Consider the following 18,225-nt stretch of genomic DNA (forward strand, 5'->3'; position numbering starts at 1 on the left):
GGATTCCCATGATAGAAAAAAAAAATGAATAACATATCAGAAGTTCCAATTTCATCAGTTTCTATAGAGAAAACAAAGAAACTTTCACAATAAACAAAGGTTGATGATCCTATATGAAATAAATGAACTGTTGAACTTTTGGAAGACTTTTGTAAAGAAAACTGTCAGTGTCTGGTATGTAGTAAGTACTTAAGAAAGGGGACTCATCATTACTAGTATAAAATTATTACCTACACGGTAAAGCCTACTTAAAATGTATTTCACTATCTGAATATAGCTTTAGCTGTCCATTATATCCTCGATACTTTTCCTAAAACAAATCTGGGTAACCATCTCCTTCCTCCCTCATTCACAAAAAAGAAAAGTCACCACGAATGTACACTTATACCTAGGGAAAAAGTGGAGAAAAGAGAGGTGTTTTTTAAATATATTTTACAGATTATGTGCCTGCTATTTGACATAGAGCTAATATCCCTTAAGCAAACTCACTTCCCAAGTAGAATGGCTTTGATTTTCCCAGAGGAAAATTTTATCAGATAAGAGGTTAAGAAAAGGAATTCTTAAGAAATGTGTGCATAGCATGCAACAACCTTGATTGGGCCTTTTACATGAAAACATTCTCCGAATTTCTCCCCGGGATGTTTTTAAGTCATTCTTCTATTACAACTCCTAATTACATTAAAAAGCTGACAAACCAAAGCTGGTTAATGGTAATGACAAAGACACATCAACAACTAAACATGTGACAATATTATTTCACAAGGATGTGGAAAACACAGTATGAGAAAAATGACTTATTTGGTCTTTGTAACTGTGTTTCTGTCCATTACGTTTTCTAAGCTTGTGAAATAGATCCTTTGATTCATTTCCTGGTCCCTGGGGAAAATGTTTAACCTACTGTTCCTGGGAAATTTAAGATTTAGTGCCAAATCATATTTATGTTTCCTTCATCAAAATCATGGCCCCAGAGTGATGTTTAAAATTAGGAATAAAAAAATATAACTCTTCATCCGGGAAGTAACCAACAACGTATTTTCTTAAGCACAGAATAGGAAAAATTTTGTTTAACTGCCTTACCACATCTCTCTGGTGCAAGTGGTAATTTTTATTTCATGATATCTTTCTTGTCTGAGGGATTTATGTAGTAATTCCATGTATGTCATTTCATTTTATAGACATGAGGATGCCATAAAGTAATTAGGGTTTTCAAAGGAATGGTTGTTTTTCTGAAATAGATAAAAAGGCCCCTCAGGGGGAAATATATATTAAAGCAGAGTATAGGGTGATAGTCATGATGGTGTACTTTTCAAATACAAATGGAGAACGTGGAAACATCTTTTTATCAGTAGTGTCCCAGGAACATATCTTCAGAATGGGAAGCATTTACTTCACTTGAAAATACTAACCACAGGTGTATCTGTAATCCAATTAATGGTTCAAGGAGGTGTCTCAGGAGGCATTAGTATGCTTTAATTTTCCCCTCTTGTTAGCTATTATTACAGCTTTTCCTATTGCTATAGCTTTCTTAATGTTCTCACAAAACTCCAATATCTCATTTCTTAGACATAATATTGGATATTAACACTATAGCAAATTTGGCTATGTGGGCCACACATTTATTCAAAGGATCTCGTTCCTTATCATCCCCCTGACTACTCCTGTTTCCCAAGTTCACCTTCATATTGATATAATGTTAGGTAGTTGTAACTATCAATTGTCAAACGACTTTTTCCTTTTTCAATATTGATTCATGCAGATACACAGGTGAGTTAACAAAGCCCCGTGAATTAGCTATAAACACTTCATCAACCTTCTAAGCCACATTGGATGTATAGTCTTAGCCTAAGATAAAAGATAAATTCTTCTGGAGGTACTAAAATGTCTAGATCCTTATAAATAGGCATTTGAGATGGAGAGTCGGGACCCTTCTGTTAATATGCATGCCTGAAGTTCTTAAGCAACTATCCACTAAAAAACAAAAAATGAAAAACTCTGGGGAAGGGATAGAAAAAGAAATGTCTAGAGCTTATCTCTTTGTAAAAAGATTCCTAAGTTACACCCATCAAAAATTTCCTCTCTTTGTTCTGATCTAGTTCTTACACATGATGAGACACTTTCTGATAGTGATGTGCAGACTTTTCAGTCGCATCCTTGTCCTTAACTTTGCCTGTTTTGAAATTGTTAAGTCTAAGGCAGTTAAGTTCTTTTTTCTAAATTTATTTTTAATTTTTAATTTTTTATAAACATATAATATATTTTTATCCCCAGGGGTACAGGTCTGTGAATTGCCAGGTTTACACACTTCACAGCACGCACCATAGCACATACCCTCCCCAATGTCCATAACCCCCCAAGGCAGTTAAGTTCTTTTCAAACTTTAAATCATAGACCAGCAATCACTGACCATTTGGAATCACACATGGCTGTGACCTAGGCTAGAGCTTTTGTGTGTGTTTTAGCTGGGAGGAAAGTTATCTCCAAATTCTTTCATTTAAAGGGCCTGAAGGAGGTGGGGACGGGGGGGGGGACAATGGCTTAAAATTTATCACCATGGGTCAGGTATTCTCAGGCGAAATGCAACTTTGATGCTATAACTAGTTGCTAAATGCAGTTCACTCTAGATCAGTACTTTTTTTTTCTTTTTGCAAAAATTTGAAGTCTACATGAGACCAGATGAAGTCTGACAATGCAGTCATCCCCAACAATACACTGATAATTAAAATTTATGCATCATTCATAAGATAGGATTTTCACTTTGACCATGGTTGACCGTGCTAGGTAGACTATTACAAAAGTTTAAAAAACAAAGCAGAAGGACAACAAAACAGAGGTTGGATAGTGAAAGCAAAGAAGATAAATACCGAATGGTTCTTTCTTATAGAAGATTGCTTTCTGTATGAATGCATGGTACATCTGATATAATTCTGTACAATGGAACATGGGTGTTTTGATAGCGAAGTGTGGAGATCTCGTGATGCAGATGAAATGACAAGGAAAGGGAACTGGAAATTCTACTTTATAGCATTGCCAGCTGTTTCTCACCCACCTCTGGCTCCCCTGGGCCTAGTTTCCTCTGAGCTTCACAGTGCTCCCCCTTCTCAAGGAGTATCTGTGTTTGTTTCAAGAATAGTCAAAAGGAATTATAATCATACTTACAGACACTATAACTGAAGGAAATCATTCTACTCATGGCTTGAAGAAAAGAAAAAAAAATTCTCCCCTAAGCTCTGTTTTTTTCTTATTAGAAGAAATGATTATTTAATTTTAAGATGTGTTTTCTACAAATATCCTGGAATTGAAGGGGTAAGGAACAAACAAATTTTGTCTTGTCAGGTATTAATCCGACCTTGCTTTTTAAAAAGTATTGAACTACACCAAAATACAAAACATAAAAACCCAAAATTTTTTTAGAAGACACATATATAGCAAATTATAAAATCTCAGAGGTGGATGGGATTCGAGATCTGTAATCAGGTTTCAAGTAGGTGCAGGAGTTCCTTCTACAACATACCTGATAGGCATTGTAGTGGGAAAAAGCACAGGCTATGAAAACAGATAAACTCAGTTGGCAGGTCTCCCACCTTAGAACTAGCTGTGTGACTTTGGGCACTTTTCTTAACCTCTCTGAGCTCCAGTTTCTTACAATTAAAAAAAGATAGTTTTCCACCAAATAAGGTTGTTATGAGAACTAAATACATGTATTAAAGCTCTTAACACCTTTTGTGTGTCCAGCATATATGTTAATTCCTTCTCCATCTCTTCCCCACAAGATTTTGAAGTTTTATGTTAAACTGAAACTTACTGTTTTGTAACTTCTGTTGATTACTCCTAACCTTTCTTTTTCATCAATAGATACATTTACTCCCTCATTCACAATAGTTCCTCAAATATCTAACTCTCCTATCTCTTGTTGGTCTCTTCTCCTCCCACCGGTAAATGTACAAACATTCATCTCATATTACGGAACTTCCAGACATCACCATCCTTTTTGTTTTAGAAATAAACTTTAGTGCGTCAAAGATCTGAAAACAATGGTCTTGTTGGGATCAAAGCCGCTGCTCAGTGGGTCTACCTGTCCCTTTGTCCTGTACATTCTCCTAGTATTTAAACAGCCCCTGACTGATTGCAGTTTGTCAGTCTATCACACCATGTGATCATCATAATGGAAAGGCACAACAAAAACACGGGATCTCCCCCAGTGATCCTTAAAGTACATGAATTTGGGTGTTTTTTAGATCTGAAAATTTTACAGTCATATTTGTTTTCCCTTTAAGAGGCTAATTAGCACTCAAAGTGCTCCAAAATTCTCCTTTAGCCTAGATCCCAAAATAAAAATGTTTTGATTACTGCCAGAGAGATTTAAGTTAGTTATTAGTAAGAACATTTTTGATCAGAGATAACAGACTCTATTGCCCTACAGCCAAGGGAAGTCATACAATCTCTTTCCCCAGAGATAAGAAAAAACGGCCAAGGAACTTTGTATAGTCCCTTTTTAGGTGATAAAATTGTATCATTCTCTTCCTCGGCCTTGCTTAGAAGCAGGAGGCCCGACAAAATCACATCTGAAGGCCCTCTTTATTCTCCCATTTTAAAAAATAAAGAAAAAGAATGTTCCGAACAAATTATTCCCAAGTTTGAGAGAGGCTGCCTGCGAAGCCCTTTTGGAGCGGAAAGAGGGTTTGCTGCCCCCTGGCGGACCTCTGAGATCATGCCCGCAAGATCCGCGCACCCCCGCAGATCACTGCAGACAAGGCCTCCAAACAGTGGAAAACAGGTGCAGTTTACAAGTCTGGCTGTGCCTGACTGGACAAACTGGAAAACTATTTATGGGTTTTAAAGAATAAGGTTGACCTAAGTGTTTTGTGTGTTAGAAAAGTATTTTACAAAGTGTGGTGCACAACCATTAGCATCAGAATCACCTGGAGTGTATGTTACAAGAACAAATCCCTGGGCCCCAACCAGACCTACTAAGTCAGAATTTCCACGGTGGGGGCCAAGAGTGGGGGTGGGGGGGAAGGTCTTAATTTCCCTCTGTGAACAAAAGTTGGAAAACGGTGTGTTAGAACCCTCCGAAGACAAGGGTTGGCTAAAACTAAAGTGCTCTACGTAAAGGAAATCTTGTTAATTGGTAAACTTAAGTGCAAAATGAAAATAAAAAATTCTAAGTGATCTATTTTGCTTTGCTTTTTATTTCAATAATAGCACCCACCCTGAGTTGTAACAGTTCGCTGGCTGTTTCATAATGGAGAATTCAAAATCTAGTTAATTTTGGTTTATATGAAGAATGATAATTGGCACCATCTGATAAGCATTAACAAGTAGTCAGTGGAGCAGACCACCAATTAACTCCTGAGTGTGATATAAAGAGGGGAAAAAAAAAAAACCCTAACAATGGAAGGATTGGTATGACACTTAGCACTTCATTTATATTAGTCCAGCTTATTCTTTGGTGATCTTGAGCTCTAGAGGACGGTTTTGTGAATATTTCTTTACCAATCTGAGACATGTCAGGAGAAAACAAAACTAAGGGGTATGCCATTCAAGAAAAAGATCTAGTTGTTTTTTTTACTTTCCAAAAAAAAAAAAAAAAGTAATTAAATGGTACAAAAGGAGAACAGAACTAAATCAATTTAAATGTATTTAAAGCAAAAGTGATTTGGGACTCAGATAAAATTTTCAGCCTCTCAGGTTGTTTTGATTTTTTTTTTTTTCTCTTCAAGATTAGTCCCAACTTCTGCTTCTGACTCAGTAAGATTCTAGAGGCACACCAGGAAACCCACAAAAATTCCCTGGGTTTGAAAGGCAGCTGGAATTCTAGGTTCCTCCCTACACCAGGCACTCAAATTCTGAGAACTGTTTTTCATCCCTTGCTCTGTGAACTGGGAGTTTGCTCTGTTCAGAAAGAGGGTCCACCCTGTTTTTGGAAACCGCTCATGCTTCTCAGGCGAGGGGATCAATTACTCTAAAAAGGCCAGGTTGCTGACCCTTTGTCCTGGGACAGCGTTGGGAAGGAGGGGTAAGAACAGCTGTCTGCAGCTTCTTCCGGGGTCAGCCAGGTTCTGTCAGAGCCCCAACTGTTGCAGTCTGAATTGGGGTGGCCTAGGCAATCAGGTGGCCAGCTGTTCTATTTTCTGTGGGATAGGCCTATTTAAACTTCAACTATCCTACCAGAACCTTCCTCAGGAGACCAACCACCCAAATTTGAGACTATATTTAATTTACAAGCATACCCCCATAAGAATTCTCTGTATATTGCTAAGGGCCCCACACTTGTTTTACTAACATTGATACTTTGAATTGAACACAGTCCCTTTATAGTGGAGTCTCAAAGCTGATGTTAAGGAGTTTTTTGTTTGTTTGTTTGTTTTAAATATTGTACCATCTCTTTGAATCCTGGTCTCATTTTGTATACTGTTATAAAACTAGGACAGTAGACAAAGAAAAAGAAGAAAGAAATTGTCTAACAGGCTGAAGAGAGATGCACATAGACATAAAGTTTCAGTAAGAAGAAAACAGAAGAAACAATGACTTCTCAGTACAAGCCTCTTCAGAAGAGATTGCTTGTGTCAGTAGATTTATACAGACATTGTTTCTGCTTTTTCTATTTTAGTTGTGTTTTAATCCCTAAAACTGGGATGCACATTCACAGAAAAAAACAAAAGAACTTGTCTACGAGTTGTGTGTGCGTTTTCCTCCTTGGAAGTTTTTGAAATAGTAGCTATGGTTTGTTAAGTGACCTTTGCAATAATACTAGCAGGTAACACCTGTCGAATGCTTGCATGTGTCAGGCACTGTTCTATACACCTAACACCATGGACTTCTCTAACCTGCACAAGCTGTGAGGTGCACCCAGCATTGTCCTCATGTCACAGGGAGGGACACTGAGGCTTGAAAAGGTAGAAGCATCTGCCTAGAGCCTCTCTACAAGCCACAGGTGGGCCTGGAGGCAGTTGTAGACCCCTCAGCCCAGGTCCACATTTGCCCATTACAATATGTGCCTCTGTACACTTGGGGTTCACATGCAGGTTCTCACCTAATCATAGATGAGTTTCATTTAAGAAATGGTTACCTTTTGCCTCCCCTAAACCAAATCACGACTTTTAAATTTAGAAGTTGGGGGGGTGAATATTTTTCTTCATATTGTTCTTAAAATTTGAGAAATTTTTCTTCATCACTCTTCTTTTTTTCCTTAATTTACCTGGTGTAAATTAAGACAGCCCTGGTAGTAATATATGATGCTAGTTGGCTAGAAGTGGGTGTTTGAGGAGTTTGGTCTAGTGCAAATTCTGGTCAATGGTAACTAGCAAAATGTTAGGCTCCCCCCTTCCATGTATTGAGTTATAAGCAAATAGGCCGACAGAAAACTACAGCGTTTCTTTTTGCCTTGTACCTGCTTACAAGTATCTATCATTTGGGGCTACCAAACTTTAAGTCCTTTTAATATTTCTTACTTTGATTTAGATGATTTAAAGTAACTTTTGAGGTATTTCTGCGACTGGTAAAGCTTATCACTCTGGTGGACAAGTTCTTTCAACTGTGACCTTTGTCTTGTGATCAAGAGAGGTAATGTAGCCTTGTGGATAGTGAATGGCTCTGGTGTTTGACTATCAGGTCTTGAGCCTTATCCTCACCTCCTTAGAAAAGTTCCTTAACTTTTCTACATCTCCATTTCTCATTTGTAAAATGGGATGATCATAATATCTACTTTATAGTCATTTTGTGATGACTGAAAGTCAATGTTTGTTAGGTATGCGTCTAGCATATAGTAAGCCCTCATGATTATAAGTCACCTTATTAGTGGCTCTATGATTTTTAAATTAAGGCAGTAGAGCTCTGCAAATATAATGGGGGGGCGGTTTACAATGAACCTAGAAGTTCATATCTTCTCTCCCTGAAGTTAGTGATGGGAATGTTCAAATCCCTGTTTAGAATCCATTAAACCAGTTCCTCAGGAGATGTTTACAAAATAACAATGAGACATTGCCGAAGAAAAGGAAAAAAAAAACTACTGGAAAAACATAAGGTATAAAAATGTCCTTGTTGGGAAGTCTTTGACAGCAATAACTGTTGAGAAATCCTCCACTGAGGACACTGTGGCTAGAAAGTTCTGCTGCCTTGTGCATATCCAGGAGACACTTCATGGAATTCTAAGATTCCAGTGACAACTATTTTTTAGATTTGAAACACTGAAAGCCTGTGACTCTCTCATTATTATTCTGTTTAGAATTATTCTGGTTGAAATGTCTTAAATTATGTATTTAGTAATAAGCCAAGCTGGGCACCATTTCACTATTTAACAAGAACGTTTCCTCAATCACGTGTAGTCAGAATGGCATGAAGCCCAGGGGAACACTTCCTTTTATGTAGAGATTCCGATTTTGCTTTATTTTTTTTTAAGTGACATTCCTCCCTAATCTCAGCCCATAAATATCACATATTCATCCTGAAATAAGAAAATAAGAGAATTTGGGTAACTAGTACAAAATCACTGTCAAATTCGCCTTTTTAACTTATAAGACAGATGCTTTTTTCTCAAAGACTGGCTTTCACTTCCAACATACTATCAAAGCATCTGATTTTCTAATGTCATCAACATGGTCAAAGTCACCTATAAAGTCTATACAGAGTAGGTTCTTGCTAAATAGTTTGGACAACACACAATTAATGGGTCTCAGGGAGTAGTATTCGGGGGTCTAATAAGACTGTGGAAACCATGCAGTGTGGAAGACAGGGTTCAGGCTGGGATGTCAGACAAAGATCTAGTTTCAAACCTAGCCTGCAACTCATAAGCTTAATGACTGTCCGACAAGTGGTTTAGCCTCTCTGAAGTTCGGACACCTTGCCTATAAATTGGGGATAATACCTTCTTTTCAGCATCATACGGAGGAGTAAATGAATTCACAGTATAATCAGTTAGGAGTGCAAGCCCACATTGAATCCAAAGTCCACTAATTAACACTGTGTTACCTTGGGCAAGTTATTTAGCCTCTTTGTGCCTCTGAATCCCAGCTATAATCTATTAACTGGGGATAATGATACTATCTATTCTATAAGAACTATTGATTAAAAGATATAATCTGTGGTGATCGCCTATGGGAACGGAGGGAGGTGTGACTGAAATGAGTGAAGATAGTCAAAAGGTACAAACTCCCGGTTTGTAAGTCTGGAGAGTATAATGTACAGTATGGTGACTATAGTTAATAATGCTATATTGTATATATGAAAGTTGCTAAGAGAGTAGATCTTAAAGATTCTCATAAGAAAACAATTTGTAACCGTGTGGTGATGGATGTTAACTACGCTTATTGCAGTGATCATTTCATAATAAATAACAAATACCAAATCCTTATGTTGTATACCTGAAACTAATATAATGTTATATGTGGATTATATCTCAATAAAAGAAAAGAGGTAATCTATGAAAGATACTTGCCACAATTCAGGGCCCAAAATTTGTGCTCAGTTAATGTTAGCTATTTGTATAACTTATGGGAAGCGTTTAACACAGTTCTTGGCACATAGTAGAAACATAATACATGAATGCCACCCCCGCCCCCCACACCCGCTTTTTCCTCAGGCCTCACGAGGTTGTTTGAGTGGCTGCCCAGCTTCCATCCCCACCCATGTAATCCTGCATTGGATCATAATACTTGAGTCGAAGTCTTTGTGTTGTCTTGAAAACAGATTATTGCATCAGGTAAAGATATCAAAGATTCCCTGACTTCTAAAATGTCTTCTAAATAACAAAACACTTAGGTGTTCGATATTTACTTCCAAGAAGAAAAATTTTGTTTATTCCTAGATCGTGCACTACTTTTCCACTCAGAGCTAGTTGCAATCCTTTGTTTTTTTTTGTTTTTTGTTTTCCATGAAGGAATCATTAACAGTTATCAAGGAGCTCAAGAAGTGGAGGCTGTGAAAGCAGGATTCATCCATGGCACATATGAATGTCATTATTTTGAGTATTATTAGTGTTATCAAATAGAGGAAGGAAGACAGGCTGAAAAGTGGGTCCTTGGAACTATTTTTATTAGGGACCCTGAATATATATTTCAGCAGTTATAAAACACACATAATTTAGATAAACATGCCAAGAATGAGGTAATGGGGTAAAAGAAATTCTATGTATTAATAACAAAAAATTATTTAAACCATAAGACCCCAAAATAAGCCTAACTTTTTTATACTTGAAATATACTGTATTAGCTAGCAAACTTATATAAAATCAGGAGTCTGAGAAATGTCTGACAGGATTTGGTATTTTCAAGTTAAATTTTTTCTTCATTCAGTTGCCTCTGAGTAGTAAGCTCTGTGATTTCCAAGTGCCAAGAGGTAATCTAGTGTACAGATATACATACCATAGAAACATATTAATTTTTTGAAAATTTAATAAACTGGCTGTACCTGATAATGTTAAGGAAAGAATAAGTCTGCTTTGGGGGCTCTTCCAGAAACTGATTTTTATTGGCCCGTTGCTCCATAGTATAGACTATAATATTTGTACTTTTTTTTTTCTTTTTAACTGTAAGGAAGAAACAGAGATTGGCCTCTTACAGTGATTTTGCCTGGTGTTTGGGTCCTGTGGGAATTTGCGAGTTTGCTTTATGGCCTTTGGCCAGAGCTGGTGGGAAGTCTAGAGAAGAATTCAATTCTCCTTTTTCCCAGAATACTTGTTGACGAACTTAGTAGCACTGAAGTGTTACTTGAGCTTTGTGTCCCCCAGAGTCCAGCAATAAGGGGACATGAGACCAGTAAGGGTCAGTGTGTCTGGGAATATAATGTTGGTTCTTAGACTTTATATATCTTTCTCATGAACTCTTAGCAATCTTTAAAACAAACTCAACAACTGTGATTTTAGGAGGGAGAAAGCATGCTCGCTACCCACTGTTTCTCTCTGGAAGCATTTTAAGCATTTAGCTTTTCAGAAAACAATCACTTCTTTTTGATAACCATGACTTCAAATACCCTTCCTGCCAGGCCGGTTGTGACTCATAAAACAGCAGTGGATTTCAGGAACTCACCCTTAGAATACGGGTCCTTGCCTCTTCTCCACTTTGTAAGTGGATAAAATGATACACAGCAAGGGCTTTTGTCTGAAAGGTTAACTCCACACTCAGACACTAACAGCCCTGTGTCTTCCCGGGATCTTAAGAGGCTGGAACTGCCACGGAGTGCCAGTATTGGATACACCTGTCAGCAGCACAACGACCTTCAAAGTTCTCTAACCTAGTAGCTGTAAACAGGACAATGGTCCCACTTTTGCAAGTCCACACCCTTTTAATGCAGATCATTTGTTTTTGACATCTCAGATGTGACTCTCGCTGCCAGGCTAGAATTTAGGCTGCGTGAAAATACTCAGTAGCCCTGTGAAGAAGCCCTCTTCTCGAAAGGGGTCGGTGTAATCTGGAAGAACTGAAGAACCCTGGCTTGCGAGAAAGAACTATGCGTAACTCGGATCGGTTTTCCTGTAGTTAAATGAGCTGGTTCGTGTGCAGATTAAATGAGATATGTGTTATCATTAACAGTAGTGCTGGATAGATTTTGAAGTACAAACTTTTACAATGACAACCCAAATGTGTCTTATAAGACGTATTCCTAAAAACGTATGCTTTATGCTACCAGTGAGCAGTCAAAATGCAGAAACAGTGTGATTCTTCCTCTCTCAAAACAGAACGTGTTTATTATCGAAACATTAGCAACAAAATCGTAAAGGTTTTAAGGTGGAAGTGGCCATGCTCAGATTCCCAGTCTCACCAGTTATGTGATTCAGTCTATACTCTGATGAGACCGAGAGGCTCATGCTGTGTTTAGATTCACACAGGCCTCTCTTCCTAGAATATCTAGCGTTGTACATACTCCTCCCGGCACAACGGTCCAGGAAGAGAGGTTTGAGACCTTGTTAAGGGGAAACTCGTGGGGGAAAAAACTGCATGAGATCCTGCAGCAAGGCAGTGACTGTGACTACATTTTATTTTATATCTCAGTGCCTGTAAACCATGCGGTGGATTCCTTGGGATAAGGTACATAAGGCACCGAACACAGGTGCTCAGTAAATGATCATTGCTATGGTGTTGACGGTGACAACTGGACTTCATAGGTGCTCTGCCCAGTAAGTAAGCTAACAAAGGACAAGAGAAAAGGCAAGGTGCTAAAAACAAAACAAAACCTGCCTCCTCATACCCCACAACCAACCAGTCCAACATCTGCTACCACAACAAAGCCAACAACACCCAGATTGCAAAGGGGGTCTCGTGGGTGGGGAGCTGAGGTCACGAGTTCCCAAGGCTCCCACCCACCACACTGATGTCATTCCTATAACTCCAACCTGAAAGGTGGTACATACAGCTTATTCTGCATGCAAGTTCTCAGGAGGCTGTCTGGTTGAGGAGAAGAGGCAAAGGGAATCCCTCTTCCTCCAGGGTGCTGGCTGGGTCCTTTTCCCTCCCACTCCCCCATCCTCATGGTGTGGTGACGCTCTGTCACAGACACAGTTTGGGAGGGTACCCACCCATCCTGCATAACACAGGACGATCCATATGGTTCAAGATGAAACCTATGCTTCCACTCCCAGTCGAGGTTGGTGGATGCTTTGATTGCATGCCTAGCATGTTTCTGAGAAGCTTTTTGGGAACCCTATGACACTCCCAGTTATGCTAGTGGTGTGTTTAGTCATCGACTCCAAATAGTGGCTCTGCTAAGATTGCCACCTGTCCTACAGGAAATGGACTGAAAACACTTCTCATTCCTACACACCACAAACCACTGGACAACTGGGAATACTTGTGGGTCATTACCAGCCCAAGCTACATTTGAACTGGTGATCTCAAATTAACTACCCTGTGTTCCATTATCTTTCCTCTACTTCATACCATTCTTTAAATGCTATGTCAAGAATGCAAAGTTATAAAAATGATCTCCTTTCCTGCTTCACCTTAAGAAGCCTTTTTTGGTTGTCCTATTAGAAAAGAATGCAAAATGCACAGCTTTTGACAGACTTCCTTTGCAGGGAACAAGTAATACAAACAATAGTGTTATATAATGGATAGATTGCTTTTTCCTTTACCCTGTATTAATCTTCCTAATTGATTTCCAAAAAAGGCAAATGAGGGACTGAGCTGCATCCTGTGGTTGTAACCTCTAGGTAAACTACTACCAAAGGCAATGGAAGATTTTCCAGAAAAAAAAAAAAAAAAAAAAAGCAAAAGAAACAGCCCCATTGTCCTGTAGCTGACCTAATTCTTTTTGTGTGTTCTGCCTTAGAGTTTTACAATGTACAGACAAATGAATATGCTCACAAAAGGAAATTCAGAGGTTTTTGGAGCAACAGAAGAGAAATATCAGAGAAATGACTTAGGTCAGAACAGTCCTACAGGGTAAGATTACTTTTAAAAATATGTACGTTAAACAGATAAAGAAGGAAGTGATATTTTAATAGGATAGTGAAAAATATAGCAGGTTGACAGTGACGGCATTAAAAGAACAGGAATACAGACATTTTCAGAGGGTGAAAGTGGTACCATGTACCCTCAAAGTAGGCAAGTTTTTATAAGAGGTCTCTAAATGTGTCTCCTGTGCTAAGTAGATGGTTCTTCTCCGAGCTGTCAAAAATGCTCTGCGGTTCTCTCTACATTAATTCCTGTTGAATATTTTCCATGGTTGGTCAGGCTTGGACTTAAAATAGATATGAGAAAGGTCTTCAGGTTTACTGTCAGTAACATTTTTAACTTCATCGCCAGCTGGATGACGGCATGGTGTGTGACCAATCCAAATTTACAAGGTAACCTTGCCTGAATCCTCCTGGTCCATCACACAAAAATCACAAAGTGAAGCTGCGAGAATTGAATTGCAAGGAACAGTGGGGGAAACAGTAGGCGGAAAGCAAAACAAACACAAGGAAAACCATCTGTGAGGTCACTCAGAAACGATGCTAGTAATTGTGTGTTCTCACCCTACAGCCTCCACACATGCGGGGTTCCTCGTGCTTCACAATCAGCCCCTGCAGTCGGAAACCCTTCATGCCTCAATCGCGTGCTTTCCCAAGGGAAAATAATAGTCCTAGCTACCTTTATCTGCAACCTGCTCACCCTTTTTTATGTTATTCCTTTATACTGTGCTCTACCACTTGCCTCGGCTGAGGAACACAAACTTACACTTTTCATGGGCAATCGGAGATAACACTTGCTTCGTTTCTTAAGTAACCAGGAAGAGAAGATGGAAATCGGTTTCTAAGGATAATTAGCCTTCTTGCCCTGTCTCATTTACTTTAAGGGAGTCTTCTGAAATGAGTTAATACATAGAAAACATCTGGTGAAGAACCCAATACATAATTAGTGCTCCACACCCTCTTCCTTACCCTGCTTACTAAATATGTACATTTCAACAATCCCCAGAGTCCTCCTCTGCACTATCAAACAGGTGGCTGAGGTTGACAGAAGAGAGCTGATCCCTGTCCTCAATAAATGTCTTATCTCTTCACACCCATTATAGAGATAAAGCACTACCTAAAAAGGAAATCTCAGTCAATACATGTATTTTCTCACTACATCTTAAACTTTTCACCACAGGAGCACAGTAGCTGGTACGCTACAGAAAGGCTGTGTGCACTGTCTGCTAACACGGATCACTGCCTTTCTTGGGACTAAAGCGTAAATCCTAAGCATCCTGCTTACTTAATATAATGGCACATGTCTATTTGGGGGTGCTCCCCTATTTTTGCGAAAAAGGTAAATATGTTTTAAGTCAATCTGAGTTAGATTTTTGACTCATTAAAAATATTATGCTCCTTGGACCCAGATTGGGAAGTGACATCTGAAATTCTAAGTAAGTTGAGGACTTGCTAGGCATTCTCCGGGACTGGAGCAACACTGCAAACAGCTTGTTTCAAACAAAGTGGACACTCAGCTTCGGCTACAAGATTACTCTTCCGCGATAGATGGTTTCCACACCTGAACTGGGACACCACTTTTCTTGGCTGAGAACTTCGGCCTCGGTGCCACAAAGTAAGACGCTGAGGCTGATTCTTGCTTCGGGGAGGCGGGAATGCCCACGGGCACTGGGGACGCGCTGACGGGTGAGGCGGCCTCTGCAAAGAAGGTGGGCTGAGAGCTGTATGCTGGCACCGAGTACACAGAAGACGCCTGCGCAGTAGTGGGCGAGCCTGGGTTCAAGGGCCGGGGAAGGAGAGCTTGCTTCATGCCGGGCACCAGGCTGACCTTGGCGGATGACTTTTGGGGGAGGCCATCCTTCGCATCTGGAGGTTGGAAAGTAAACAAGGATGCGTTTAGCTGATACGGTTGGTGCTTCATGACGTCCAAAGCATTGAGGGGTTTTTTGCCCTTTTTCTTGCTTGTCTTGGACGCCTGTGGGGCTGATGGCTGAGACTTGAGAGCAGCCAGAGGGTAGGAGGGGGAGTGGATAGGATTGTAGGCCACAGGAGGAGGGGCTCGGACGTTGGAGGAGTACTTCCAGCCAGCCGGTAGAGACGGAGTGGGAGACTGGGCGCGAGCGGCATGGGCCTGCACCGTTTCTGAATCCACCACGTACTTCTCCATCCTCGACTGCCTCTTAGCAAAGAGCTGGGCTCCTTTCCCACTCATTCCTGGAAGCTCATTAGATGGTCCCGCTGCAGCAGCATGAGCAGCGTTTACTATTGGTGTGGGAGCCGCTGGCTTAGGTGTGTAGTTGGGACTGGCTACTGCTGCTTGTGGTCCTTTGAAGGGACCGGCCAGGGTCAGAGCACTCGCGGGCCGAGCAGGAGCGTAGGAAGGCTGGGCTATTTTGATGGAGGAGACAACGGTGCCCTGCGACGGGCTGGACGCGGGGAAGGCAGGAGGTTGGGTTGGAGCCGCTCCTGGGGACCAGACCGGAGAAACTGGAGTTACTGGCTGGGAGGACGAGGACTTGACTGCAGGTTTCGGAGCCACCGGAGGCGGAGTCTTTTGCTTCGCAGAGGAGCTCTGCATGAAATTACAGGCCTCGGCCCCTAAACTGAGGTAGTCTTCTTCGGGTCCGGAATCGCCTCCAGCTCCAGTGCCCTTTTTGCCTTCCGAATTTTGAAGAAGTGACAAGAGTTCGGGATTTGGGCTTACTTTGGGCTCTTTAAATGTGAACATGGGCTTCGTCGTGCTTCTCCTCTTGGCCTCCTGCAATATCCCTGTTCTCTTGGCCGGCACAGCGATCCTTTCATCCCGGGAAGCTATGCGCTCCGAGGCGTCGTAAAAGGCTGTCTGGGACCACGGGGCGGGCTGGGGCCACGGAGGAGGCTGCGCCGGGCCCGCTATGGGACTTGACACTGCTCTGGAGAAGGCTTCAGGTGGAGGCGTGACCGCGGAATAGGGCGGAGGCGCTGGGAAGTCCGCCATGGGACTTGCCATGTTCCGCGTTGGGGAGAAGGGGGTCACGGGCTGGTTCGCAGACCCCGGGAAGGGCTTGGCTGTTCTGTTCATAGGGATCATCCTCTGTGCCTCTGCGGTTTCACAGGCCCCACTGAAGCCGTTCTGTTGGGGCACGTGGCCGTGACCGTGGCTCACCTCGATGTAGCTTCTGCTCACAGAGCTCTGCATTCTGACCGATTCTTCCTCCTTCCTTTGGTAAGACGTCATGGTTCTCAGGCCGTCCGTCTGCGCAGCTTCGGGTTCTCTGCCTGGCATTCCACCCACCCTCTCCTCCTCTTTTTGGGCCGCGATCTGATCCATTCGCTCCCTCCTCTTGGCAAACATGAGGGCGCCCTTGCCTGAGGTGTCCGGCAACATCTCCATCTTGTCCCCTTTGTTCAGCTTCTTTTCGATGTCCACTAGTCCAGAATCCCAGTCAAAGTTCACCACTTGTGCGTTGTCGTCAGCGTCAGACAATAACTCTTCATCCACCTCTGATTCACTCGTGCCTGGAAATGCTACTTCGCAAGTATCCTCTCTGTCACCTTCTTCCTCCTCGTCGGCCTCGCGCTCAAGTTCGCCAGTGCCGTAGCTGACTAGGGTGTACTTCTTGGCCCGCCTACGGCGCTTCTTAAACATCAACACCCCCTTGGAGTTGGGGTTGGGGGCATCTGTAAGAAGGAGGGCAATGCTTTTGCATTTAGATTTCGCTTCTTTCACCTGCTTTTCTGATAGGCTTTCGCTCCTCCTGAGCCCTAGGGAAAGTACAGAAATTATACTGAGTTGATGAATTCCAAGAAGCCCTCATAGCAACCCAGAAATCAATTCTCCTGGGGGAAAGTAAATGTGGAAAAAACATGTTTACAATCAGCCACTAAATTTTGAAGCAATCGAACTCATTTCTCTTTCTTATTTCTTTTAAAATGTATACTTTTATGATGATCTACAATGACATATATAATTCTACACAATGCTTCTGTTTCACTTGCTCATATAAATACATTTTTATGTATGGTGATTGGAGTATATGTAGACATGGATCTTTATACCTTGACAATAAGCGCTAGCTAGTAAATGTCAGTCAATAAGATGTAATCAAAACCAAAAAGGAAATAATTTGAGGACATAGTATTTTCTGAAAAACAGGTAAGACATACCTTGTACTTCCGTTTTAAATAATAAAATGTCAATATAAAACTGTATCCAAGCATTTTTAAAAAGTGGGAGGGGGGGCAAGAAAATGTTCTAAGTGTTTCTGTGTAATGAATTTAAATATTTAAGTTTTCTTCTTTTCTTTTCTTAAACTTTGACATCTCCCCAAAGTCCTTGTATTCATGGTGACTGGATCAGTATAAATTCAAAAAACTGAATGAATAATAATTGAAGGCACTGAATCAGTGATTGCTAATGATTTGGAACACTGGATCATTGTGAATACATGTAAGAAATTCAATCTACAGAGCTGTCTACATAAATTTGTTTGATATGGATTGCTGTTTTGAAATATAAGTACTTCAGTCACAGCAAGAATAAATGTAAATCTTGGGGATATTTAAAAATTATGTGACTAGTGACCCTCTTAACTGTGGGTAAAAGCTGATGCAGAACTTAAGTCATTTAAAATGACAGTTTGATAATTTTAAAGTAACATTCATATTTAATTTTTTCCTTTATCATTATTGTTACAAGAAAACAAATTGGTGGCAAACTAATATATAGCATTAGTTAATTGTCATCATGTATTTAATGATAATGAGAATGATTCACAAGAAAGTTTTGAATTCTTCAAAATAGTTAACTGGAAATTTCGGAAAAACTTCTTGAATATTTTATGATTGAAAATTAGGGGGGT

General features: G+C 40.5%; 1 protein-coding gene across 2 annotated transcripts in view; it reads right to left on the bottom strand.

The window, feature by feature from the left end:
• The window catches only part of SYNPO2 (synaptopodin 2), a 169,485-nt gene that overhangs the window by 11,195 nt on the left and 140,065 nt on the right, over positions 1-18,225 (bottom strand). For both annotated transcript variants that reach the window (XM_032858735.1, XM_032858724.1), the window contains exon 4: positions 14,946-17,128. In XM_032858735.1, the coding sequence (XP_032714626.1) occupies positions 14,946-17,128 (2,183 nt within the window). The remainder of the gene's footprint in view (positions 1-14,945; positions 17,129-18,225) is intronic.

This window comes from Lontra canadensis, unplaced genomic scaffold (genome assembly GCF_010015895.1).
Source record: "Lontra canadensis isolate GAN:19392208 unplaced genomic scaffold, GSC_riverotter_1.0 scaffold1, whole genome shotgun sequence".
Taxonomy (NCBI): domain Eukaryota; kingdom Metazoa; phylum Chordata; class Mammalia; order Carnivora; family Mustelidae; genus Lontra; species Lontra canadensis.